Below are 27,077 nucleotides of genomic sequence, written 5' to 3' on the forward strand. Positions count from 1 at the left end.
GATTATTCCTTTCAACTGAAAATCCCCCACTGTGACTCCATCCTCCCTTTGTTATTGACAGCATTTAGGCTGCTGTGATAAAAGATTGGTGTTATTCATTCATTTGTTTTCCATCATTGGAAGGACTCTCAGTCATATAAGGAGCTCTGTCTGTTACACAGCAGCTTTATGGAGGAGATGTAGACCAGGCTCTGAATGCAAACAGATAGACTCTGTGGTCTGTCCCTGGTAGAATGTAGGAGGATTATTATGATTCACAGTTTTGTATTTCACTTTTTACAAAATGTTCTGTTGGATAGAGAAGCAGCTTCGTTACATGTTTAAAACTGAATTACAGACAAACCAACACATGTTTGTGCTGAGCTGTAGATCAGAGATGTCAAACTCACATACAGCCAAATATAATCTCCAGTGGGTTGGACCAGTAAAATCACAGCATGATAACCTATAAATAACCACAACTCCTAATTTATCCCTTTGTTTTAGTGCAAAAACTGACATTCTGATACAATGTTTTTACAAAACATTATGAACAACCTGAAATCTCTTAAGAAATTAAGCGAAATTTCAACAACATTCATCCTCAGTTTATCATTTCCACATTACAACTTCCAGATCACAGAGTGTCTACAAAGGAACACAACATTTAGTCATCTGGAACTGAACCAGAGAGGATTTAACTCTATGATCAAAACAACTTGTCAAGATCAAGAAATTATTTTAAATTTACAGTTTTACAAATATACAATTTGCAGCTGATGTCTTCTCTGTAATTTTTACACTTTGCAAAGACATCATGCGGGCCGGATCGGACCCTCTGGAGGGCCGATTTTGGTCCACGGGCCACATGTTTGATACCACTAATAACTGATGTGTTACTGTTTTAATTTGTTGTCCTCTATTGGTCAATTTTCATAAGAGAACTGAGAATGGTTTTGATCATTTCTTGCTTCAATTGCTTCTCATCCCTCCCCCTCTATCTCTACCCCTCTATCTCTACCCCTCTACCTCTATCCCTCTATCTCTCTTCCTCTACCTCTTCTGTCCCTCTCAATCCGCCCAGCCAGCAGTAGATGGATCCCCCCACATAAAGAGCCGAGTTCTGCTCAAGGTTTTTTTTCCCTGTTAAAAGGATGTTTTCTTGCCACTGTCGCCTTGGGGCTGCTCTGGGGTTCAGGCATATGGGTTTTTAAAGCGTCTTGAGACACTTTGACTGTAATTGGCACTATATAAATTGAATTGAATTGAACTGAATTGAATTGAATTGAATTAATTCAAATCAACAGGTGACCTGGATGAAGCTTGTTTTGTTCCTCCAACCTCCCCTGTCTGCTGGGGTCTGTGTGTACTGTAGAATATATCAAACAGTGCGTTAGCATGCTCAGATATTTAGCTTTTACTGCAGGGAAAGACCAATTTCAGTGTGAAAAAAAACCCGGAAACCATGGTGAAAATGAACCCAATGCACAGAGACTTGTCAGACTGCTGTGGTTCAGTCACTTGAAATATCTCCTCTGAAATAGCATTTTCACTCACGTCACTTGTTTTCATGAACCCAATTACCCGTTCTTTTTATTTTCCCCTGTGAGCACATATCTCACACAAACAGCCACAAGTTTACACTTTGACTCAGTGACTCCCGTCAGATGTTTTCAAGCACTGGTGCTTTGTGTACATCTACAAGGAATACCGGAGTCCTATTCATGTGTGTTTGTGTAGAACTAGCATAAAAGAACCTTTATTATAGAGTTATTGATATATAGCATGTTTTTATTATTTTTATTGAATAATTTGCCCAGACATTTTGACACTTGAAGGTCTCAGGATGCTCAGATCACTGTAGAAATAAACACACTGTGTTCAGAGAGGATAACATAGAACCAGTTATTCCAAGTTTGTGTCTCTCTGACGTTACCACACTGCTGGTGTGGAGAGGAAATACGACATCTGACTTTAGTAGAACACCCAACAATCAGTAAACAGCAGCTGAATTAACAGAATTTTGAAGCACTACCATTAAAATCCTTGTTCTATGTCCTATCTGCTCATAGAAATGGAGTTAGGGATGACTGTTGTTTTAACGTACTAGGAGTTGATGCTGAAGGGGCCAGTGAGGGGCAGTATTTGCAGTTTAAGTGACCTGTACGCACTGTATATACTATATATATCACAATCATGTTTACATTTCATCCCTGCATCACCGCTCTCCCATTGCACTATCATCCAGCTATTTCATATATAAAAAAAGGCATAAAAGGCAACAATAACTCTGTATTTATTGTTGATAACTGTATCTTGTACTAAACTCCCACTCTCTTCACTTTAAACATGCTTTTTTTTGCACATTTCTATAGTTGCACATAGTAGCTGTACTCTCATTTTCCTTCTGTATCTTTAACACATAAAACTACTTGTGTGTTTTGTTTTTAAGTCACATATTTGGCCAATTCATTTAAATCTGATGAAATATTTTGGGGTTTTGTGGGGGGAAAAACACAAAAACTGCTATGACCTCTCAAAAACTGTGACATTTTGCATAAAAAAAACTCAGCAATTCGTCAAGAAAATAATGTGAAAGTGCATCAAATATGGAAACTGCGATCTTAGTATAAAGCTCAGATGATGCTTCATTTCTGTGGAAGCATTTCTTTCAGTTAAGGACACACTGCTTCAAATGCTAGAGAGGGTTTGATCTCTAAGCAAGCTGAGATAGCCGCCCCTTTAAAGGCCAGCACAAAGCCAGGAAGTCCACTTTAAAGCCTGAATTTTCTCCTCAGTCTCAGTTCTTGGTGACACTTTCAAGTGCACGTCTCCTCAAAGGCGTGGATGACACTGTCGTATGCCGGAGGGGGCGTCTGAGAGGGCAGGAATCCTTTCAGTCCGTTGTTGCCCAGCCAGAATGAATGTCTCTTGTTTGGCACCAGGGAGGTTGAATCAGACGAAGCTACCGTGTCCTCGGTCACCTGGGTGTCTTCTCCCATGTCCAGACTGGGCCTGCTCTTCTTGGCCAGAGGCCGAAAGGTGGAGGTCTCTGCTCCCGGTTTGCTCCCCAGAGGCCCCACCGGCTCGAGGGAAGGTTGTCTGTAGACGCTCAGGAAAGTGCTTCTGTAGAGGCCCAGCTGGCTGCCTGTGGGGTCACGTGCTTGTGAAGTGCCAGATTTCTTTTTGGAGCGCCTGGTGATCCTGGCCGTGGCCCGGCGCCTCGACGCCCAGGTCAGCAGAACGTAGATCAAAGCGCCCAGCACCAGGCCCACCAGCACTGACAGACAAAAGGCCAGAATCATATCGCCTGGAAGCAGAAAAATCAATGCGGAGTCTCAGAAAAAAGGGGAAATACAGAAGGATCAAAATAGCAGTTGGAAACATTTAGCAGGACGGGAGGCAGGGATGCAATGTGTGGTTCTGAAAAAAAGGGAAATTATTTCCCCAGATAGTGGAAACAAAATCTTATTAACATAGACAAGGAATATGGTAGAGGTGCATCACTGCAGCAAAGTAGGTCTCAAATGTGCCAGACTTGTTTAAGTATTGATTTTTTACTGCTGGGAGCTGCTATACTGGGCACGATGTTACATAAAACCTTACATCATACCTGTTGTGTGGGTTCACCGACTATGTGCAGCAGGATCATTGTGTTGAAGCACAAACTGATCATGTAATTAAAGTGACGCATGAAAGATAACTTGGGTCATGCTAATCTTTAAATTATGACACATATGAATGAACACTGATTACAAAAGTTTCCTGTCTTCTCAGGAAAAGTTGATCATAGGAAGTTTATTGTATACTGTAGCAGAACAAAGAGCCACATTAAAAGACATATGAGAAAGTTATACTGTGTATAAATGGAATTTTACAAGCTAAAATATGATAGAAGGTACAAACAAAGCAAGTTTAAGGGGATGAAACATAAGAAACTGAGGGAGAAATGCAACAGAGCAGTTAGAGATGTCTGAGTAGTGTTAAATTTAACTTCATAAATATACAAATATAATGATTTTTAAGCTGCAATTGCGAAAAATGAGGTTGAATTCTGGAAATCTGTTCTGAATAAATGGTGTATACTAACTGTTCTGACCCTGGCGACAGTAAGGAAGCACATTCAGGATACCTGAATAATATCAATGGGTCATCATTTGGCAACAGAAATCTATTCTAGCCTAATCACTTCTCTAGTTTGAGCACATTTGATGATTTTCTCAAAACTGTGTCTCGAAAATGACTAAATACTTTAGAAAGTCAAAAAAAGCAAGTTTAAGTTGATAAAACTAAAGAAACTGAGGGAGAAATGCAACAGTGCAGTGTGATGGATCTCAAGTGTCCTCACTTTAACTTAATAAATATACAAATAAACTGTGATTTAGTAGAATAAAGTTGTTTTCTGGAAATTTATTCCAAATAAATGGTATATACTAACTATTCTGACATGGCAACAGCAAGGAAACACATCCATAACACCTATAAAATAGATAAGATTTCCTCTAATAATCTAATATTAAAATTCTGGTATTTTAAATAAGGAACTATCACATCTTCATTTCACAATGCAACACTTGCATAGTTTAGACTATGGTTTTTGTGCCCAAAAGCCCCCAGATCTTTAGAAGAAACAACCATAGACACACTTACCAACATTAAATGATTGCAGTATTTCCAAAATGGGATGTGTTTCATTTTGTGCCATTATTCCACCATAAGCTGGTGTTCGATTCCGCTCGGACTCCCGCAGACGGACAAACACTAAGCTTTTTCCAAGACAGGCCCTTCTCCCCCTGCAGTGTTTGCTGAGGCGGAAACTTTGCTGTCATGCTTCCTTCCCTCTCTGGCTTTAAAATTAGCAAATGCATTGCTTATCTGTGTGGGACATAACACTGGGAAACAGGGTTGTTTCCTTTTGCATCATTTCCTTGGGATCAATACTCTTTAACAAAGGCTCTATTGGCACGATTTATGTAACGTTTATGGTCACACGACGTCCTTCATGTGGTGCACATAAGTTCTTAGGAGAACTTTCAGGTGAAATACCAAGAAACAAGACCCATTAAAATGCGGATTTCCCGCTAATGTCTTGGAAAAGTTTCAAGTGTCTTAACAAGGATCTGGATAAACTATCTTGTAAAAATCCAACCATCCACTAGAGAGTCTGCAGTGTGAGAAGCTCTCAGTCTCTGTGGGGATTTCCTTCAATTGTTGCTCTGTTCCCACTTTAATCCTGCTGCCCTCAGAGCTTTCAGGGGAACAAAACCACAAATCAGCCCTCTGTAGCCCAACAGCTGATACTAAACCCAACTATTCCCGCTCTATAAATGTACATAATCACAAGCTTTACAAGACTACAACAAAGAAAGAGTGTTGTTTACACTTTTCCAGCTTCATGAGAGTAAACTGTGATTCTAGGTGTTAAGACAGTCATTTCACATAGAAGTCCAGCAGGTGGCGCTCAAGTACTTGTAACGAAACAGCAGGTTTGAGCACTTCATGGCTTAGTCAGCTATTTATTGCAAGAATTGCAGAGTCACAAGGTTTTGGAAGATTTCACAAATCACAATTTAAGTGTGACAGCTAAAAACGTGAAAAATGTTAAATGAAACTGTTTAATTTTGAAGCATCATTTAGTAATTTCTCTGAATCTCTGTACTCCTGATTTACAATCTTTTAGAAAAAATTCTGAGAAGACCCACAGTGCATTTCTAATTTCCCTTCTGTAGACATCTACAGCATCCTGTAAAAATGTCATGTGACTGATATTCCTGCATATTGTAACCCTGGGATGGAGGAAATGTTCAGATTCTTCAGTAAAAGCTGCAATACCACATTGTAAAAATGCTTAGTTAAAGGGAATATTTCAAATTTATGAAGGATGATGAAGGCATCATGAAAAATTGATATGTAATTGTAGAACAGTTTTTGTGAATTTTATTATATTTTATTTATTAATTTATTTATTTGTTCTTGTGGATGCATTAATGTTTAAGCAGAGTTATACTATTAGCTGCTGTCCAAGGTGAAGCTACATATAATTAATTAATTGATGAGTTTTTACATACTTTGAACTGTATTTTATTTCTTTTAATATTTTTTCTACCTCTTTAATAATGTGTTGATTTTTTTTTTTTTTACGTGTTGTGCTTTCATCTGTCTTTTAAATTCTGATGAATCTATGCCCATTTGTTTTATATTGCTGCCCTGTGAAACACTTTGTCACCTAGAGTCTGAAAAATGCTGTATAAAAAATACATGATCCTTTGAAGCATGTTATTGGTAGCATAATTTTAAAATGCTGTCTAATCTGAATACTATAGGGTTGTTTTCGTTGGTTGCTGTGATTGCTTTTAAAGTTCAAAATGCCCTAAAATGGCTTCTAAGTCCTTGCAATGAAAAAAAAAAGGCTTGTTAAGTCACCCCAAAGTAAGTGAAGGCTTCAGTTATCCGGCTCCACCAGAGTAATCATAACATAATCCCATATTTATTTGTTTATGTATGTATTTATTTATTTTAATTATATTTATTTTAATTATATTTATTTATCATAATGATATTCATTCATTTCGTTAGTTATTTATTCATTTACATATTTATTTATTTTTTGTAATCTAATTGCATGCCATCAGTTAAACCCGGAAATAGACTGTCAGTATAAACTAACTGCGAGGAGAAACAGATACCAGAGGTTCATCTGTGTGCAGCTGAAGAATGAGTGGATCAATGAATGAATGAATGAATGAATGAATGAAGCCTTTTGTCCCTAAAAACGATGCTGACATGAACCAAACCACCTCATTTCCGACCCTCCTCCTCCTCCTCCTCCTCCTCCTTCTGCTGCAGTTTGCGGTCACAAACTTCTCTCGGCCTCCATGTTTCGCTCTCTTCGTTGCCGTGGCAACCGGGCAACACACGCACTCACTTCCTCCGTGAAGTTATCATGGTCCGCAGGGCTGAGAGGGGTAAGATGAAATGTCAGCGTACAGCTTTGAAATACATCCATAGAACAGTGTTTGTTTACTTTAGACTTGATGCTGTTGCGGTGGAAGCTTCCATGTTGGTGGTTTTGAGGTTTTTTTTAGTCACTGAGTTTGGCTCGTGTTGAACAGGTGGCTGAGTAACAACACGCCAGCGTTCAAATAGCTCCACAGGTACCGAGTTTAGTTTGATACATAATGAAAAGAACCGCTTCAAACTAGCGCAACAGACACTTATCTGCGGATATATACAGATGTAGGTCTGTCTTTTCTACGCTTTTTACCGTTTTAGTGTCGAAGAAACGCTGGAGTCCCAAAGGTGGAAGTGCCGAGCTAACTTCTTTAAGCTAGTTCTGACATTTTCTCACTCAACATCTGACTTATTTTAAATTTTCCTTCACTTACATACAGGTAATCATATTTAATTTGGCTCAATTGTAATCACTCATAAGAAGCTAAGAGGTCATGGCACTAAGAAAACTGATAACTGAAGTAGCTGTATGTGTATTTTTGACCCAGCAGATTTAGTAATTTTTCCAGAAGACCTATAATTAATCTATGAAAGAACCAAAATGCATGATTGTAACAAAGACACATGTTTCAGTATTTCCATCATAGTAAACCAAGACTTACAGGAGTCATTGGAAAGTCAAAACTGCAATAATATACACGGTCTTTGCAAGTTTGTGTAAACTTTGTTCACCACTGTAAATAGACTAAATCATACTGTGTAATTGTTACTTCCCTTTTGATAATGTTTTGCTTATCTACTTATCTTTGTCTAGCTGTAATGCTATTTTTATATATGTGACTTCCTGACAACTTGTAATCAACCAAATTCAGTGGAATGTACCCGCAACATTGGCTGACATTACCTACAAGTTCTCATAATGTTTAGAAAACATTGTTTTCTAAAGTTCAAAGAACATTTTAAGGATATTTATAATTTCAAATAAATGGTTCTGTGAGGTTAAAAGTTAACTAGGATGTAGCATTTTAACATTCAGTGGATGTTATGAGGATGTCAGATCATGTTTTTGATAATTAGTAAGCTATGAGCAAACTGTGTAGTGAAAAAATTGCTTGAAGAAAAGGTGCCTGAAGTCAAACCTCCTTGACACACCTCTCTTTTGCAGGCAGTGAATGGAAGAAGTGCTATTATTGGATGGTAAAGCTGCTTGTCCCTGCTTGAAACCTGAGATTCAATTGGACCTGGTCCTGCAGTGAAACTAGAAAGAGAGAAACAGAGGGAGGGAGGGAGGGAGGGGTGCAGGGGATGTCCCACTCAGGACAGTTGTGAAGGATCTTTGCTCTCAGCATCAGTGACCCATCTTGTCATACAGCTGCGACGAGTCGACATGGCTTCTCCGAGGCATTTCGGCCGAGGGTCCGTGGACATAGCTAATGTGATGCAAAAACTGCAGGGTAAGTGTCACTTTTTTTGCTCAGATGGCCTACGGACTAAACATCCTCTCCTCCTGCGCTGCTGCACAGTAATATAGTGCTGATTCAACGCCTGGGCTGCATGCCCATCTGAAGTTTGCCAGCATTTGCAGGCAGGATGCTGACACACACCCGCTCACACACTTACTCAAGCTAGAGCATTTAGGCAGCATATAGTTAGAAAACTTAGTGTAGTGAAATGATTAAAATTGAATTATTGATATTATTTATTGTTTGTGGATTGGCATAATTTTAATATTAAGTTACAGTCCTACATTTTGCAAGCGACCTGTTTTCAAGTACTTGTAGTCTTTGAAAACATACTAGAATCACACATTTGTGTAATTAGATAAAATGTGCACATGGTCACTTTTGCCACCAGACTTATTTTTTATAAGACGGCACATAATCTTATTTGGAATAATAAAAAAATCTTGTAATGTCTTATGACCTAACTTTAAAAAGACATACTACATTGTTTTGGTGGCGTGCTGTATGTTGAGTGATTTAGAAGTTATTTAGAGGAACATGATGCCATTTATTCACTGAATATTGTGAAACTCCTGATCTCAACACATGCTTCAAAGCATGAGCTTTAATTAATTGGTTGTCCCATCTTTAAATCAGATTTTCTGTAGACATTAGTAACGCAAATTTTTAGCAAAGAGGCTTGTGTTTTCATATCCTGTCAGCAGTGTATCACAAGTGAAATTAATGCATCATAGATGCATTAAATCATTTTTTTTTAAGGAAATTGGGTAATCTTTGCCCTTTTCTTTGACCACTTCTTAGAAAATGTTCTTTTTTATCTTTAGTTGAAAGTTTAGGATCTTTCTGAATCCGGCTACTGGTCATCAGGAACATTTAATCTGCCTGAGTCTTGGCATGAGATACTGAGTCACAACAACTGCAGCTTCATGAATGCACAGACAATGCACTGAACAAGACTAAAACCTGACACCCTTTCTGCCCTTGGTAAGAGAATAGATCAATAGCAGGAGCCTCAGTTTGTTGGTGTCCCCCTTTTGTTACAAGGGCATTAGGCCACAACCATCACTACACGAGTCTGGTCATTTCTGGCATTTTGTTTCCAGTTAAGATGCATTTTTAGATGTACAGTATAGCAGGAAATTTCACACCTTATGGCTTGTTTCCATAGCTACTGTTATGAAATATTTGTGTGTGGTTTTGCCAGTGTTGCCCAGTTCCTGCTACTGAGACACTTGGTTTCCTGTGTACTGCACAGCTGTTTCAATTGACTTGATATTAATATGTATTCTAAGCACAGTGAGGGTGAAATGTGTCACTGCAGAGAACACCTGCCATTTGGGTGTTTTGACAGTATTGGCTCAGACGTGCAATGATACGAAGGATAAGCTCACTCAAGGTGATTTAAAGTTGTTTAGGACTCTCTAGGTAGATGTTTCCTCCTGTTAATTGCAGAGAGATAAATGCAAGCTGCATCTTGTAGCTGTTACTGAAAAAAAAAATCTAAACTCAATATTGTTTTTTTCACCTGAAGAGTGCACAAATGCCACAATCTGCTATGCAACGCGCCACTCATTGTTGCGTTTTATGTCAGGAAGTGGAATTTGGTGTCAGGTCACATCTGGAAGATGTTATTGTGCCAGTGGTTTGAGGTGCTCTGTAAATGGCAGGCAACAAGGTAGTCTGTGCTTTTTCGCTGTTAATCAAAAGCAGCTTCCTGTCATTAAAGGCATCCTGCAGAGAGACTTACTGCAGAATCGCTTTGACTTGAGCAACAGTCCATGTGGGTGGATGAATTATTGACAACAGATAAGCTTGTAGTCTTGTGAATACACAAATCTACAAGTAGATTCTGCAAGATTTGTGAAGAAGTGTTTTAGTGTTACAAATAATCCACCTCAGGATAAACAGCTCTTTGAACTTGTTGCTGACGTCACGCTGTGGCAGTATTCTGTGCATCTGCTTGGTTTCGGGACCAGATGACGATGGCGCACCAACACCTTGCAGCCTTAAATGCCCTCAGGGTGCAACTGATGTCTGTCTGTTGCCTGGTGTGTCTGCATGACAGGCGCTTTGCTCTCATTGGCTTTCTTGTGGGTTTCACTAGTCGAGTGTCAAACAGGATATGAAGACACAGAGCTGGTGAAGCTGGTGAAGGGTTTGTGGTGATGCCGTGATGTGCTGTGATGATTCTCCTCCCCGGAAATACGGAGAATCAGTCAGATCTCATATCATATAGAATGATATGTGAAAATAATGCAGTTTTTCTGATATTTTTGTGTACGTTTCTCTGATTTCCAGTCATTTAATGTGAAAATATTACCCCTAATTGCTTCCTGTGATAAATAAGACAGTAACTAAAGCTCACTGTCTGAAAGGGGAAATAATTAGGGTTGCATCACACAGTTATTTCCTCAATAGTAGCAATGTCCACAAATATTGAAACAAAAACACCTTGAATTTTTGTTGTTGCTAGACCAACAGCCCCAAATCCAAATATATCCTCTTGAAGTTATGTGAAACCACTGGTGGAAAGTAACTACATATACTTCCGTACAGTTTTGAGATGCTTGTACTTTATGTCAGTATTGCGATTTTATGCTACTTTATATTTCTACTCCACTACATTTCTGAGGAAAATATTGTACTTTCTACTAATTACATTTATTTGACAGCTTTTAAGAAAAAGATTTTACACATTGGATACCATATCTATGATGTAAGATTTAAACATACGACACATTGTTACAGATTAATCCATTAATTTACAACCTTTTAGGCTTTTGACATCTTATAAAAAGCATTGTGTTCAGGTTCACATTTCAGATGTCTGAGTTGTGAACAGCTCCACCAAATGGTGATTTTTATCCTGCAAACTTCTCACATGGTCTCATTTTAATAAATGTTCAATTGATCCAAAGTCTCATTTAAAAAAATAAAAAATAAAAGAATATAGAAAGACACAACAAATATATTTGTGTAGATGAACTTTGTCTTTTTTTAAGATAAGATAAATCCCACAGTGGGGAAATTTGCATTGTTACAGAAGCAAAGATAATGGAAACATTTAAGTAATATAGGAAACAAATAAAATAAACTAAAATCTATATAAGTACTAATTCTAAAAATAAAACAGTAATGTTATTGCACAGATTTTTTGATGAATAGAAATGCTGAAAATTTTAATATTGCACACATTGTCTATATTGCAGAGATTGTACATAAGTAAAAAATTTATTAAATAGTATATATTCTGTTATATGTAGAAAAATAGATTTTGCTCAGGATTTTTAAAGTACAAAATATTTATAATTCACAAAATTTGTGCTCCCACTAAATATCTTACTGGATTTATTTACTTTGTTGTGTATAAAACTGTGTATAAAGTAGTTCAAACTGGTTCCACCTGCAGCAGCTACTACAGTAACATTCTGCTGACACACTGAGGTTTCTCTATTAATAATTTAATGAAGTTATGTATAATAATAATTCAGTCCAAATGTGTAATTTTACTTTAAAATGTTACCTACATTTTGCTCCTAATACTTATATAGTATTGCTTAAGTAGCAGCAATGATAAAAGCAGATTAAAAAAAACTCATTGTTTTGCTTGAAAAATTATATAAAAAAATGTATTTTTTTTTTTTTTAGCTTGAATGCTAAATCCCCAAATCATACTTTTTGGTAGATCACCTCCCCATCCTGCACATGGAGCCAGTAACTAGATTGCAGCCTTGTTATTAAAGGTCACAAACTAAAAACACTGAGCGCCACTGTGGTGGAGTGCAGCCATTATGTTCGCCAAAGGGGGTGGAGTAGTTACATCAAGACAAGAAGGAGAAAGAGAAGCATGCGTGTTGTCAGCTGTGAGAGATGCTTTTACTCTAGTGTTGCTAACAGCTGCTGGAGACAGACAGACAGCCATCACACTGACATGACAGAGAGCCTAATTACCGCTCTACACTCTGCTAAGCTGCATCAGACTCTTTTAAATACTTCTTGCACAAGCTAGCATGTATATCTTGTCTTTGATCCCGTCTTCATTTTGTTGTCAGTGTTTTTGACGATCACATTACAGTGTTGTCATATTGTTTTGAAGCTCAGGAAGCCATTCAGTAAGTAATAAACCCTCAGTGTCAAGTATCTGAGAATGGACTGGCTCGAGTCCAGCGACAGAATCACTTCTTGTCCTGCTTGGTGCTAAAACTAGGCCTGCTCTCTGCTAAATGGAACAGCAGAGTGAGTGGGCTTTCACAGTGCTCCCAGGCGACCAACCCACACTGATGTAAATGCACCTACCTACTGTATACTATTGCCAGAGGTATCATCTGCGCTAAGATCACCTTAAGTACTCCATTACTCATGTGAATTGCACATGCTTTAGTGGTTTGATGTGCCGCGTGGTGTTTGTTGCTGGGGTCATCCACTTATAATTGGCACTTAGCTGCTGGTACTGCATCAGCCGTAATTAAATCAGTTGACAAAATCGTAATGACTCAATAATGGGGAGATGTTTTACGTAAAGATTTCATGCATGTCAGAGTAAGTATATCCTGACCTACATATGTGAGTCTTATGACTCAAGGTGAACCGTGTGACTGAGTTCAGGACTCTGGACAGCTCCTTAATAGCAGGCCGAGAATAGCACAGAGCAGCTGGAACATCAGGAAAAGTTCATGTAATGATGGGTAGAAGCTTTTTATTTCTTGTGTTATTTTTGTTCAATTTGATGATCAGATTATGAAAGTGTTTTAGGGCACAGTATTGGACATCAATACCTTTGTGTGTCCGCAGAGTACAGATGGCTTTCCAAGAGTCGGTGCTGGATGTCTGTGTCGGATTTGTAATCTTGTTTACTTATTCCTGAATTATGTAAGTCGGGATTAAATATAAAATTTTTGTAGTTCATCTTACGTGTAGTTTGTGAAGTTTACCTGCACATTGCTGTAGTTGACAGGATGCAGTTGCTTAGTCTGAATTAGAAAGTCAACACTTGAGTCTTTAACAATAACTACACTTAGAACATTTAACAAAAAAAATAACATCAAGACAGTTAAACAATACCAGATTTGTCAACAGACACGCAAATATACAATAAGTATCAAATAATAGGCCATACAAAATCAGAAACTGATATTCCAAGCAATGCATAAAACTAGATGAGTCATTCATAAATTATAGAACAATACAGTCAGTGATAGCGTTAAGTAATATCGTTGTAAAGCAATAAAGTCATAAGGCATAATTACTACGGACAACTGCATTTATATTAAGAGAACAGTTTAGAACTAGTGAAAAGATTATATGGACTGGTAACTACAGCTAAATTAATCTAAGTTTTAAGTTGAGTTGACTTTCAGTGTTAGATTATTTAGGCAGGAGTTAGTATACCGAAGCATTACATTTAAGTTAAATAGTCTAAATGAAAAAAGGGTTTCTAATCAAACAAATTTATACTTCTCATTGTCAGATTACTTGAGTTGATATTGGCATTGAAACTCGTGCTGGCACTAGTATTCACAGTTTTTAAATGATCTCCTGCCCTGGTTGATTCTGGTGGAAACAAAAACACACCACTTCCTTTGCAGCTTAGGATTTTTCCTGGGTTTGGACCTGTCTGGATGTTTGGAGTTTAAAATGATAAAAGTAAGAATAGAAGTTGAAGCAAGCAAAGAAAATATTTTTATAGCCCTTTACCATTCAATGTTCATCCTGTGAGATGTAGCATTATGTAGGACTCTATATTATGAAAAGTTGAATTTATATCAGCAATTAATACATGCATTGATAGATCAGACTCTTCTGTTTTTGTCCAGTGTAACTTTTTGAAAGAAAAACTTTTATCATGAAATAATGCAGTTTATAGTGGATTGATGAATTTAAAAAAATGTAAAATATATTTTCTCCAAACCAATAGGTGCTACAACATCTAATTAATTATGGATTTAATATTTGTTTGTTTTTTGTCCTAACTGAAAAACTGATTCAAGTACCTAATCTGAGTCTTGCATCTCCGAAAAGCTCTTTGTTCTTAGTGTGAGCAGCTGTCAACATGATTTTAATGGCACGACTAACCTTTTGCTGTTTTGATGTGAAAAGGGAAAAAAAAATCTGCTAAACAGCTTTTCTGGGCCAGTTGCACCAGCAGTCTATAGAGGAGTAATAATAGAACGACAACCTCAGGACTATTTTTAGCATATCAGAAAGGCTTTTAGTAAGCTGGTGGTCTTGAAAGAATAAAGGGGAGTTTTCTGCAGGAGACGATAAGCTATCAAGTACCATATTTACTAACTATTGTGTGTTATATTCAGAACAGTTGAGTAGAAAACCAGAGTGGCCAGAGCTGAAGTGGTTCTGCAAGGTCTTGTAGGACAAATATGGATCTACTAAAGAGCTTTTACATGTTACTTTGTATACAAAAGGGAATCCCGGCTTGGGTGTGTCTGCTTTGTCGTCACAATAGCACCAAGAAGGAGCAGGTGGTGGACGTCTGTCACCAGCCTCGGCATTAATTATTAAGATTTGCTGCAGCAGGGTGAGCTTTGTGTAGCAGTCTTTTAATTTTGTTCTGGCCTGTTTAATCAATAGGCCTGTGGGGACTTTATTTAATGTTACAGTCAGAGAATTTTTTTTTTAAGTATTTTTTTTAATTATTGTTATTATTGTTGTCTTGGACACTAATGCTTTTACAGTCTCATAGAAGATTAAATAAATCTTTTATTCACACACAGGCCAATACACACACACACACACACACACATACACACGCACAAACCAAGCTTAAATTGGGATAATGCAGCCAAGGCTGTGACATCACCGCCTCCCACATGCTGATTGGTGGAGCCATTCTCCAAGCCGAGCTCTCTCCAGCCTCAGATGGTACGATGATACAGCGAGGCAGTGCAGCGGGGGCTGTGCACATCCACACAGGCATGGCTCCTCTGGATGGCAAAAACACAGGAAGAAGGAAGGCTGGGATTGTAAATCACCCTCTCTGTTAGGGGTTTTCTGCTTTTGCCATCTGTGTGTGTGTGTGTGTGTGTGTGTGTGCGTGCGTGCGTGTGTGTGTGTGTGAGAGTGTCAGGGAGGAGGGGACGGTTTCATCTCCAGCAGCTCCTTTTTTTATGCTTTCACTGGGGGAAATCAGGCAGCCAGATCTGTTTTGCTTCCTGCTGGAAAAAAAGGTTGAAGGGACAGCCGTGTGTCAGTTTTTCCACTGTGGATCTAATTTTCAAGCATACATCTATGTGTACCCTGGAACTCATGAAATGCGAAGAGCGAGCACCGGAGAGTGGGGTGTAGAATGGCTCACTATAAGGATGTATCTGTCAGGAAGACTTCTTTAAATCTGGTGACTGGATTTTTTCAGTATCTCCGTGGTAAGTAGGGCAGCAGCACCCTTCATCTCTCATCTGTGTTGACCTGTGTAGCTGATATGGGACACAACATATGCTAATGTTTTGTAGGCGAATCCCTGCTTTGTGAACTAGTTATCCTGCTGCACAAACACAGCTGTACTGTATGTGTGCTGCATGTGTGTGTGTGTGTGTGTGTGTTTTTCCAGTGGATGTGCGTGCTATGCTTCAGTGGGCATCCCCTGTGCATCAGTGATGAAGCATTTGCCTGTGGGTTAACGTGATGCCTTTGCTCCCTGTATAGTGTTCGCATTGCTTCCTTATACACGTGACCACTGTCTATATCTCTGAGGGTGGATGTTTAAAAATGGCCACTCTGTGCGGTGTGCAGCACTCGCCAGCCGGCATGCGTGACAGGGTGTTAGAAATCAGCCCCCGACGCAACAACAGCAACACCAGACCAAAGAAATGTGCTGTTTTGTTGTACTTGCTGCATAATGCATGAGGCGTCGTGGCTGAATATATTAATAGACCACAAAAGGAGGCTGGGGGGTGATCGAAACAATCACGCATGTTATTAGTGAACACAGGCAAGACTTGTGAGATGTGTTGGCAGAAATTTCCTCCCCACTCACTTTCTAATCTCCTCGTATGACCTCTTCGTGAAAACATTTCTCAGTAGCATCATTTATACTCACGCTGGCAAGCTTCTGTTAATCACGCTGCACACATCTAATCATTGCAGAAGGTGTGCAGTTTAACATACATGGTGCAGGACTGCTGTAATGCTGCCTGACATCCCGGAAGCAGCGTAAAATTATACAGTGTGAGGTTGGACGAAGCAGCGTCCCAGCTGGGGGAAGCGATAACTGACAAAAGTTAATGTTACGGATAAATATTTTATGTGTTTTGTATTTCTATGGCATCTATAAACTCAACCACATCCATATCAATTAACAGCCACCCTCTTTGCAAGAACAAATCCAAACATCAAGTCCTATATATGTGTATATTTCTCTCCATCTGTTTGCATGTTCCTGTAGTCAAAGTGTTTGGCTTCAGCTCCACAGTCCACCATCAGAGCACGTGTTGCTGCTATCGTGTATTGACATGCCCTGTGTGCCTTTAATTTACAGATGAGCAAGAGGCGGTGCAGAAGAGAACATTCACAAAATGGATCAATTCTCATTTAGCCAAGGTATGTGTCAATTTCCACTAATGCCATCCACTGCTTGCTTCTACTTTACTGTCACTCGTTAGGAGATTGCAGGATTTAACAAGCTCGTCTTGAACAAACTGTCAAAACAATTACATCACAAGTAAGTTGGAAGTAGCGCTGTGATGACCTTTTATCCTCAGAGTGACTCGTATCATTTTATCCCCAGTCATGATTGTGTACTTCCTCTTTGGTAAGTAGCATCTCAGGGTACTGACCGGTCATGCCTGTAGAAAGAACTGGCGAGATTTGCCAAGCAACAGCCTGTAATGACCTCTTAAAACAGAGCACAAGATAACTGCAATTATCCAGTTAACTGTAAATAATGGCATCATTTAGCTCATTTCAAAATCAAATCACGTTTAATGGAACAGGACTGGTTATAATGGCGGTTTGCTGGATCTGACAGAGTGGAAGGAACATAGACTCACACCTGTGATTCTTCTGGCCTATTATGCTGTGACAAGAGCTATTGAAAGGTGTGGGCAGAGGCTGCAAAGATGACACACACATGAAAAAGCTCATAGTCAGTTTAGTTTTTAATAAATCTCACTAGGGGGATTTATACTCAGAAGAGCTTCTATACCACTAGTGGAGTGTGTTTGTGTGGACATATGGGGGGCTTAATGGAATTATTCAGACACCGGTGTGTGGGTTATGTATTTATTGTGTATTTAGCGTTTGTGTGTGTCACTATGTGTGTTGGTGTTTGGCATGTGTGTGTGTTTGTGGGCAGGATTGGCAGGGACAGTAATGCGGTGTGCAGATGGAGAACAAGAGGGTGAGGACAGTTCCCTGCGGGCAGTCGTCTGCTTCTAACGTTCATGCATGTAAATGACGATGCAGCGAGTGCACAACAATAACACAAGCCTGCATGCTGTGCTACATCACACTGTGACCCGAAAATAACAGCGGCTGAATTAGATTATGCACCCCATCAAACCTTAAAACTACAAAGCATAATAGAACTACCAGAGAACTGTTAAAAAATCAGAATAAGCAGCTGGTAATCTTTACGTAACTGTAAGTACAGATGACACAGCAGAGTGTGCCACTCAGACAGCATTGCGGGGTTTAAATCTAGGATCTGGCAGAGAGATTTAGTTTCGAGGGGTCTTTTGTTTGGGCCTGATCTGCCCACAATAGTTCAAAGCTTGGGCTTGTAAAACTTTGGAAGAATCTGAGTTATGTGGTGGGCCAATGTTGGGACGCTCTGTTGGTCTATTCATCATTATTCATGCGCTGCGCTCAGGCTCACTCACTGTGCATACCAATAGGGCTAATGTAGCATAAGCCTCATCATGAAAGCAATGTCATACTGCAGACAGCTCCTCAGTGACCGCCTTATTTTACAGGAAAGTTAATGGTGGTGACTTTTATTGTCAGTACACGGAATATTACTTGCAATAATAGTAAAAGTTCTGCTTGAAAATTGTCTGTTTTTATGGATCAATGTTGAGTATTGGCTTGAATGAAATCTCCCTGTTTTATGGGTGAAAGTGTGTATTATCTGAGCTTGAACTTCCGGCAGCTGTCACACTTCCCCTTCAGCTTTTGTGTCCATTTCCTGTGATATTGTATTACTAAGCGCCTTTTCGGTTTTTTCAACAGTTTTTTCCACTCTCATATAATTCAGTGAATTAAGTTTTCAGGGTGGGTGTGATTTACAAATGACAGGGGTTGTTTCGCATTTGGAAAACTAAACTAAAGCATTGCTCTTTTGTGCTTAAATCTGACTCACAGAAATAGACCAGATTATTACAGACAAATTCTACCCTATTTTCGCATATTCCACTAGTGATCCTTGAGCTGTTTGCTTTAATAAATCTAAAGTTTACAAATTAAGTTTGAATCAAGATTGCAGAATTCAACAAGACACATTCTCTGAAGCTGTTTTGTCATGACAGGAAAAAATGAGTACATGTACCCGATAGCAGGATAGACAATTGCCTCTTCACACTGTTTTGCCCCAGATAGGCAGCCAACTGCATCCTGTCATGGAATATGTTGAGTTGTGAAATGGCCTGTATACAGTGCCAAATAAAGAATTCCCATGGTGAGCCTTTCTTTTAATTAAAGCTTCACTCTGCCGAAATGAATAAACATCTGTTTCATTTGCTAATTCTGTGCTGAACGTGTGTTGCAGTATGTCATAACGCTGTCATTCGTCTTGGGCAGCTCTGTAAATGTGTGGAAATATTATGAGGACACAGTTAGGGTTAAACGAGTAGCATCGCCTCAGGACTGGGCACCAGGCCACTGCCGAGGAAAAGGCACCATCTTTTCAGCTGCAGGGAGGCTCTGTGGTTGTTGCTAACAAGCCTGTTTCTCACAAGCAGCGCTTGGTTTCCCCTCGTCCCTGCTAATGTGCTAGAATACCAACATCCTTTCACACTGTAGACTCACCAGCGTAAATACATTTGTCGTGGGTTTCCATAATTGATTCATATGCAAGAAATTTCCACAATATTTTCTTTCTGCATGTTAAACCTGTAGGGGTGATGAAAAAAATAGATAATCGATTAATCGAGATTATTAAATGGCCAATTATGAATCGATTTTAAATTTCCAAAAAAATCTATTATTACATTTTTCAAATTGTAATACAAAGGCGAGTCCTCCTGTTACTGGCTGTCATATATGATTTAACCACAAGGTGGAGCGCTATTAACTGTCTGTCATAACAAGACACGTGTAACTGAGCCAGCGAGCAAGTGTGTCGGCGCTAACCGGGTGCGACGCCTGAAAAATGAAAACAGAAAACACAACATCCGACAACCAACTAATCCACCCAGCTCCATCTGGGTTTAAAACAAGCGTGTGGGTACATTTTGGTTTTCATGGTAAGTCCTCACAAGATATCGACAGAGCCTATGTTGTCTGCAAGCTTTGCCACGCTAAGCTAAACTACTGCGGCAATACTAGCAACGTGAGAGCTCACATGTCGCGCTTCCATCCAGAGGAGGCAGCCAGGGCTGAGAACGAGCGTCTGAAGCCTGTCATCCCACCAAACCAGGTGGCTAAGCTCGCACCCGGCTCGGAGCGAGCTAAGAAAATCACAAAGTGTATATCCTACTTCATCGCGAAGGATACGAGACCATACAGCGTGGTGGAAAACACGGGCTTCCGCTATTTAGTCCACAATCTGGAGCCAAGATATGTTATTCCGTCCCGTGTCATGTGGACCAGCTGGTCTTCCTCCATAAGAATCTGGTTGTTCCAGAGCAATGAATATTGTTAACTATTATTTGATCACTCAATTTACACAGTGTGTTCTGTTTTTACAACTGTGTACAGTATAGCTATAAGGTTACAGTAAAATGTGTGTAAAGGAAATTAACTCTACATTCATTTTTACTATATAAGTTACCATGCAAAAATCTGGTTGTTCTAGACCACTGATTCAGTACTTGATTACTCACAACACAGTGTGTTGTGTTCTGTTTTTTCTATTACAGCGTATAAGCTACAGAAAGTTTATTGAATTTCCTATTTCATTTTGCCATTTAAGTTGCCATGACGGTCCAAGGTATCACACGCTGATCTGTGACCACAGAAAGTTCCAAAGCATCTGCATCTTTGTTATATGGAGAGTAAAATGAATAAATAAATAGAATTTGGACATGTATTCACAAGTGTGGATATTTTTTAACAGTGAAAGACTACATTTAAAACAAAGTAAAGCAAAAATTAATTTGGATATTACAATTACACTACAATACTGAAGGTGCTGTGAGGTGTTACTCAAAAGAGAAGTCAAATAATTCAGCAACTGACTGACGTTAAATTGAAGATCAATAATCGGCAATAATCAAAAATCGAATAGATAATCGGCAATAATCGAAAATCGGTTGGTAATCGAATCGGGACTTCAATAATCGTAATCGAATCGAATCGGGAAATTGGGCCAATTCACCACCCCAATAAACCTGTGTCTTCTCCCCTCCAGCATAAACCACCATTAGAGGTTAACGACCTTTTCGAGGACATCAAAGATGGGGTGAAGCTCTTGGCCCTGTTGGAGGTCCTGTCTGGCCAAAGACTTGTAAGTCTTATTTGTTTATTGCACAGAGTTTAGATACATAAATTGCGTGGTTGCGTTAATACACATAAGATGCTTTGCTGGGTGATTAATGCTCTCTGGATTTCATGTGTGGATTTAGTAAAGGGGAAGAACTGCCCTTTATATTATCCACTAGAAGTAATGAATATGCAAATAAGGGCACATATTTTCACTTCCACATTCTAGCAAGTCAGCATTTTCTAGTGTAAAACATGAAATATGCATATGAGTTTAAGTGCCTCGGTTGCATTAGACAAAGAATCATTTATGATTTAAAAATTTTAAAAACGCACAAATTTGAGTCATAGAGTTGATTAGTCCCGTAATTGGACTGATTTGTTTCATTTATTCCATTGGAATTGTTAAACAAATTAGAGATGCAGGCAGTGATGGACAGGCATGAGGATGTTAAGTTTCTGTTTTAGCCAAAGCTATGAGATTCTAATTTATTCCAAACTTAGTCTTTGCTAATGACAATGCAGTGGAATCATTACGCCTGGCTAACGACTGTATACACCTATCAGCCACAACATTGAGAACACTGACATGTGAAGTGAATAGCACTGATCATCTTGTTACAATGCAATGCTCTGCTGGGAAAACTTGAATGTTACTTTGATGTGTACCTCCCACTTAAATGTCGGACCAAGCACACACGGATAGCGAAAGTATTGTCAGACAGCAAAGCAGAACGATGAACCCTGCCACTTTGCAAAAAAACTGCTCAGGGCCGACTTGAGGAAAACGACAAAGAGCCCAGAGATCCTGCCTCTAAACTCCCTAGATCCCAATCAGATCAAGTACCTGCAGGATACACCAGAACAAGCCACAGAGGCCCCTCTTCACAACCTACTAAACCAATAGGATTCACTGCCAATGTCCACCCCAGGACAACCCAAGATGTCTTGTGTCTATGCCCTGATTATTCAGGCCTCTTTTGGTGGCATGATACAGACCTACACATTATTAGGCAGGTGGTTTTAATGTTGTGGCTGATCATTGTACTCCTGTTGTTATATGACATGCAAACCTCCTAATATGACACATCTGTAATATATATTTAACAAAACTTCAAACACCCCATGTTTTGACAAAAATGTTGTAAGCATTTAGTGTTGGATCACTGCACATAAATTAATGGGCCATAATTTAGATCTGAGCCTCCCACTGTGAGAAGCTGTTAGTGCAACACTCACTATCTCTCTGACACTCACACAAACACTGACCCAGATTCTGGTATTTAGTAATTAGACCTGTCTTGATGCAAACTGCCATGTCATCGGTAAAGCTGTTACTTGGCAAATGAGGCAGGCTTTATAGTGAACACTTACTGCTTTCAGGAGAACAACCCTTCTGGTGTATATCAGCTGAAACTTTCACATTAGCTCCTTTTAGATGTGCTCTCCATTAATCTGATGGCTTTTGAAAAAGACGACTTCATGTCTGGATTATCACCCTGGTAACTCTACTATAAAAGTTGCCATGGCAAACTTAATTGGTCAGATGTAGTAACATATCTTTATCCCTTTGAACAAGTCTGCACAAGTCTGAACTGCATCGGACAGACACACACAAGTAACATACTTTGAGTAGTGTGACAGGTTTCATAAAGCTTTTTCCATGTTTCAGCACTAATATTAGTACATATACATCACAGAGTGCAGGAGACACAGTTTGTATGCCAAAATCACAAAATCTTTCTCGTTTAATTATCCAAGAATTTCACAACTAACACAAACCAAATGTCAATAAAATGTAGCTTTATTGTGATGAAGACATGCTAGAACAGGTCAGATTAATAGGTCTCAACATGATAAACAAGGACAGGAGCTAAGGTTTAGTTTGTTGCCTCTAGTTGTTTGTAGCAGTCTTTTCTCTGACTTTATGAAATAGCTATAGAGTGAATTTCACATCTAATACAAACTAAAATGTCCATAAATTTTTACTTTTACTGCAGTGAAGACAGATGCTGGAACAGATCACATTAATGGGACTTAGCACTGTCGAAACGTCAGCAGTTTAGTTTGTTGCTTCCAGCTGTTTGTAGGAGTCTTTCCTCCGACTTTATTAAATACCTGTAGGATAAGACTGAGGCAGCATCCATATGAGTGTCTCCAAAGAAAGAGACCTGTGAACATTTAAGCATGTTGAAAAACACTAGTAACTTTTAATCACTTCTAATTATAAATGATCCTTGCCGTAGAGACAGGATCAATCAGGGTCTAGCAGTAAGTCAGCATCACACACAGAGTCCCAGTTTAAACACTACTATTGAATTGCTTGTTGTTCTTTGTTGTGCCATGAAAATGCCAAAAATTGAAACTTTACTGCAAGGAAGACAGAGGCTAGAATAGGTCAAATTAATGGGACTTACCATGACAAAGCATTAGTAGTAGCTGAAGCTTAGTTTGTAGCTTCTTGCTGTTTGTAGCAGTGTTTCCTCTGACGTTATTAAATAGCTGTAGCATCAAGCTGAGGCATGCTCCATATGAGCAACTCTGAAGAGAGAGAGCATTTACACACATGAAACAGCAGTGGTAACTTCATTAACACAGAGCCACAGTTTAAATGATCGACTTAAATTATTTGTTACACAGTGGATTTAGATGTATTATTTTCTTTAATACTGCATTATTATGAATTCGTGTCACTTGATGTTCAGGCCAATCTCTTGTGTAGAACAAAAATCACACATAGCATGGCTTTTTCTGTCACTGTGGTACGTCTGAATGAAGCAGTGAGGAGCATTACGTAAAGGTGACCTCTGTCTGAATGACAGAATGGCATCACTTTACCAGATTGATGAAACCAGCAATGTAATCCCATGTCTGAAAGGAGCTGCAGACAGATCTTATTGATTATAATCCATGTTTTAAAACACAGGGTGATTCTTTGTCTCTCAAAACAGCTTTGACAATCTGCAGATAATTTATCTAAGAAAAGCCTTGTTAAAACCCCCAGGACATGTTCACCATCTCACAGTGCAATTAGAACCAAATGTGATCATTATTTCAGCTGCCAATGTGAGTGGTTGGTACAGTAGACAAAATCACCATCTGCAGTTAAATTTGTACCATGTTTCTAGTCAGCAGATGGTTTAATGAAAATATCCCCAGCTTTGCATGATATGGCTTCCTTGGCTAGCTTGATTTTCCCTCTCTGTCCTGTCTGTCTTAAGCCCTGTGAGCAAGGCCGCCAGCTGAAGAGGATCCACTGGGTTTCCAACATCGGCACTGCACTTAAATTCCTCGAAGGCAGGAAGGTAAGCATGCCCTCACAACAAACATTTAAACGTTTTGAAGTATTTGTCAATTACAAATAATACTTGAAACAGTGGCATGTCTTAAAGAAATCAAGGGTATGATTTAGAAGTCATGAGAAAATGCTGTTGACTGGATATTTGTCTGCACAACATGCACTATGTTCAGAGTAGCGGGAGAAGTACTTCTTGATTACATAACCCATTTCTAAATCCCTTGGCTCTATGAAGCCAGTGTCCCACTTTCATCTGGGTTCCCTGAGGACTCAGACTTACATTGTTGTGATCTCTCTCCCATCATGTGTGCCTTCAGTCTGTGTATCGAGGATCTCCGGTCAGTCGCCATTAAACGCCCTGTGTGATCATATACTGTATGCATTCTTTTCATTTGATGCACGATGTACTATATGCAACGCTTGGATACAGCCATTCTGTTTTCATAAATGTAGTCATTACGCTTTTCTATTGACATGAATTTAATGCATTTTGACTTGGACACTGGTTTCTGGTGTGTCTGGTTCTCTGAATTGCTCAAGAGTAAAGATGTTAAATTTCCAAATTCTAGCAGTTCTCTAATGCAAGGTTTGCAATGCTGTGGTGCATCTGCTTGTTCCTTAATGCTTAGTTTAACACTCTTTTTTTTTGCTCTGGTTGACCTTTCACTGTGGCTGTTTCTGCCTTCTGCCAGTGACAATACTTAACTGCATCAAAGACCTGACTTTGATGAGCAAACAAAAGCTTGCAATGTTCTTTTGGGTTGTAAGAAATTCAAAGGGCTTCTATGAGTGAAAATTCTCACTTTCAAACTATCTGCATGTGGCTGACTTTTCAGAGTAATCTTCTGCTGGGTTTTCGTTTCAGATCAAACTTGTTAACATTCACGCCACTGATATCGCAGATGGACGACCATCAATTGTCCTTGGGTTGATATGGACCATTATCCTCTACTTCCAGGTAATGCTTCATCTGAGAGTTTAATAACTGTGCTCACTCCAGGGTGAGTTGCTGCCCTGCAGATAAACCTCTCAGGCCAGAAATTTTTTGCCCAACACTTTAATTCAGTATTGATTTTTGGCAAAATAGTATTTCCTTTTTTTTTTCCCTGTTGTTTCTCAATTAGATTGAGGAGCTAACCAGCAACCTGCCAGCCCTCCAGGCCCTATCCAACAGCAACTCTTCTGTGGAGAGCATACCCAGCTCTGAAACAGGAAGCCCTCCCATGAAGAGGAAGGTGGTTAACAAATTTCAAGGCAATGCCAAGAAGGCCCTGCTCAGATGGGTGCAGTGCACAGCAGCCAAGTATGTCACCTTTAAATTACCTTCTCAAATTACCAACATGGATAGAGTTCTAAATGCAAATCTGCACAAATGATACAAGGAAATGACTTGTAACTCATTTTGTAAGCCATATCTTTAAGATTTCTACGTTTATGCACGTTTATATCAGTCCTGTGAAACATAAATGGTTACATATATGTTTTTCAGGCATCATGGAATTGAGGTGAAGGACTTTGGTCCCAGCTGGCGGGATGGTGTGGCCTTCCAGACGGTGGTGCACGCCATCAGGCCAGACCTGGTAGACATGGAGGTGGTACGGCGGAGAAGTAACAGGGAGAATTTGGAGGATGCATTTGCACTTGCAGAAAACGAGTTGGGCATTCCCCGTCTGCTGGATCCAGAAGGTGTGTCCTTGACCTTTTCTGCTGCTTACATTAAAGATTTCAGAGTTATAGTCTGATGTACCAAAATAGCACTGGATATGTGTGTTAAATTGTTGATTCTCCTTTAGTTTGCTGGTGTTTGTGATGTAAAATCAGCAAATATGCCATATTAACTAGATTAATTCAATTGTGTTACCATGCAGATTCATTCTATATGAGCGTTTTTTAGAGGAAATGCATGCCGAAAATACCAAAGCCACCTCGCAGAGGATTAAAATTCAGTGTTTATCCGTAGCTCAGAGTTGAAGTCTGTAGAAGCAAAGCAGTCCTGCAGTGGCTCTGCAGTCCTGTCTTCAGTGGCAGAGTCGTGATGTTTTATTGCACACAGAGCTGCACTAAAACGTCTCTGCTTTTACAGGAGCTTGACCCTGATTTCTTGAAACATCAGGTCAGGGATGGAGATGAGAGTAGACATGTATAATTAGTTGTCATGCCTCAGTAGATATATCCTCTTGAGGACAAAGATTGTTTTTGTGTCATACTGACTTAGTATCAAATGTAATGAGTCTGTCATACATTCCTGTCATTTCTACAGGCATGAGGGTGTGGTATTGACATGGTTATTTTAAGCTTAAATTACATTTGTTTCTGTTGGCTAGATGAGCTAATTTTCAGTGTGAAATTTCATCCAATGACATTGTTTGTGTTGCTCTATAGATGTGGATGTAGACAAGCCAGATGAGAAGTCCATCATGACATATGTGGCTCAGTTTCTCAAGCACTACCCAAACCCCCACCATTCTGAAACAGATGGACAGCAGGATGAGGTACCTTGTTTAAATTTATGATTCCGTATATTAAGTTCATCTAAGGCAGGTGATACTTGTGGCAGTTTTGGGGATGTCTTTGTGTATATTGCCTAGGCTCTATTTAACTCCATGTGCTATTGTCGGTAAAGCTGTATATATGGTTGCCATCCACATTTCCCAATAACTGCCTGGTATGAGGTGCGATCAAAATGTTCTGACACTGTTACTGTTGAGTTTGCATGGACCAGGTTACAGTCATTGAACATGTGTGAGCAGTAAATGTCAGGATTCCACTTGAGACTGCTATATCAACTTTTGGATCTG

At 39.3% G+C, this 27,077-nt stretch overlaps 2 protein-coding genes across 14 annotated transcripts in view; one reads left to right on the forward strand and one right to left on the reverse strand.

Annotated features, from left to right (window-relative positions):
* Positions 1–1,749: 1,749 nt before the first annotated feature.
* Positions 1,750–4,812, reverse strand: myct1b (myc target 1b). Its single transcript, XM_023285453.3, has 2 exons — positions 4,630–4,812; positions 1,750–3,289 (listed from the first exon to the last, which is right to left on the reverse strand). Exons 1-2 carry the CDS (start codon positions 4,682–4,684, stop codon positions 2,799–2,801), a joined length of 546 nt encoding a protein of 181 aa, XP_023141221.2. The 5' UTR covers positions 4,685–4,812; the 3' UTR covers positions 1,750–2,798.
* A 3,453-nt stretch (positions 4,813–8,265) lies between these two features.
* The window catches only part of syne1b (spectrin repeat containing, nuclear envelope 1b), a 90,737-nt gene continuing 71,925 nt past the window's right edge, over positions 8,266–27,077 (forward strand). For 5 of the 13 annotated variants that reach the window (XM_055005702.1, XM_023285415.3, XM_023285417.3 and 2 more), the window contains exons 1-9: positions 15,292–15,769; positions 16,882–16,943; positions 20,911–21,006; positions 24,203–24,286; positions 24,597–24,617; positions 25,145–25,237; positions 25,404–25,582; positions 25,769–25,965; positions 26,662–26,771. In XM_055005702.1, the coding sequence (XP_054861677.1) occupies positions 15,694–15,769; positions 16,882–16,943; positions 20,911–21,006; positions 24,203–24,286; positions 24,597–24,617; positions 25,145–25,237; positions 25,404–25,582; positions 25,769–25,965; positions 26,662–26,771 (918 nt within the window). In that variant the 5' untranslated portion in view covers positions 15,292–15,693. Of the gene's footprint in view, positions 8,385–15,291; positions 15,770–16,881; positions 16,944–20,910; positions 21,007–24,202; positions 24,287–24,596; positions 24,618–25,144; positions 25,238–25,403; positions 25,583–25,768; positions 25,966–26,661; positions 26,772–27,077 lie in introns of those variants that run through there. The other 8 variants (XM_055005704.1, XM_055005706.1, XM_023285420.3 and 5 more) reach the window with 3 other exon arrangements.

The sequence above is a fragment of the Amphiprion ocellaris genome, chromosome 20 (assembly GCF_022539595.1).
Source record: "Amphiprion ocellaris isolate individual 3 ecotype Okinawa chromosome 20, ASM2253959v1, whole genome shotgun sequence".
Lineage (NCBI taxonomy): Eukaryota > Metazoa > Chordata > Actinopteri > Pomacentridae > Amphiprion > Amphiprion ocellaris.

What these genes read in the sequence shown, in the direction of transcription:
- myct1b (XM_023285453.3), bottom strand. Translation starts at nt 4,684, where the DNA reads ATGGCACAAAATGAAACACATCCCATTTTGGAAATACTGCAATCATTT. An exon ending in ACTGCAATCATTTAATGTTG is followed by an intron (nt 3,290 to 4,629) that starts GTAAGTGTGTCT and finishes TTCTGCTTCCAG; the next exon opens with GCGATATGATTCTGGCCTTT.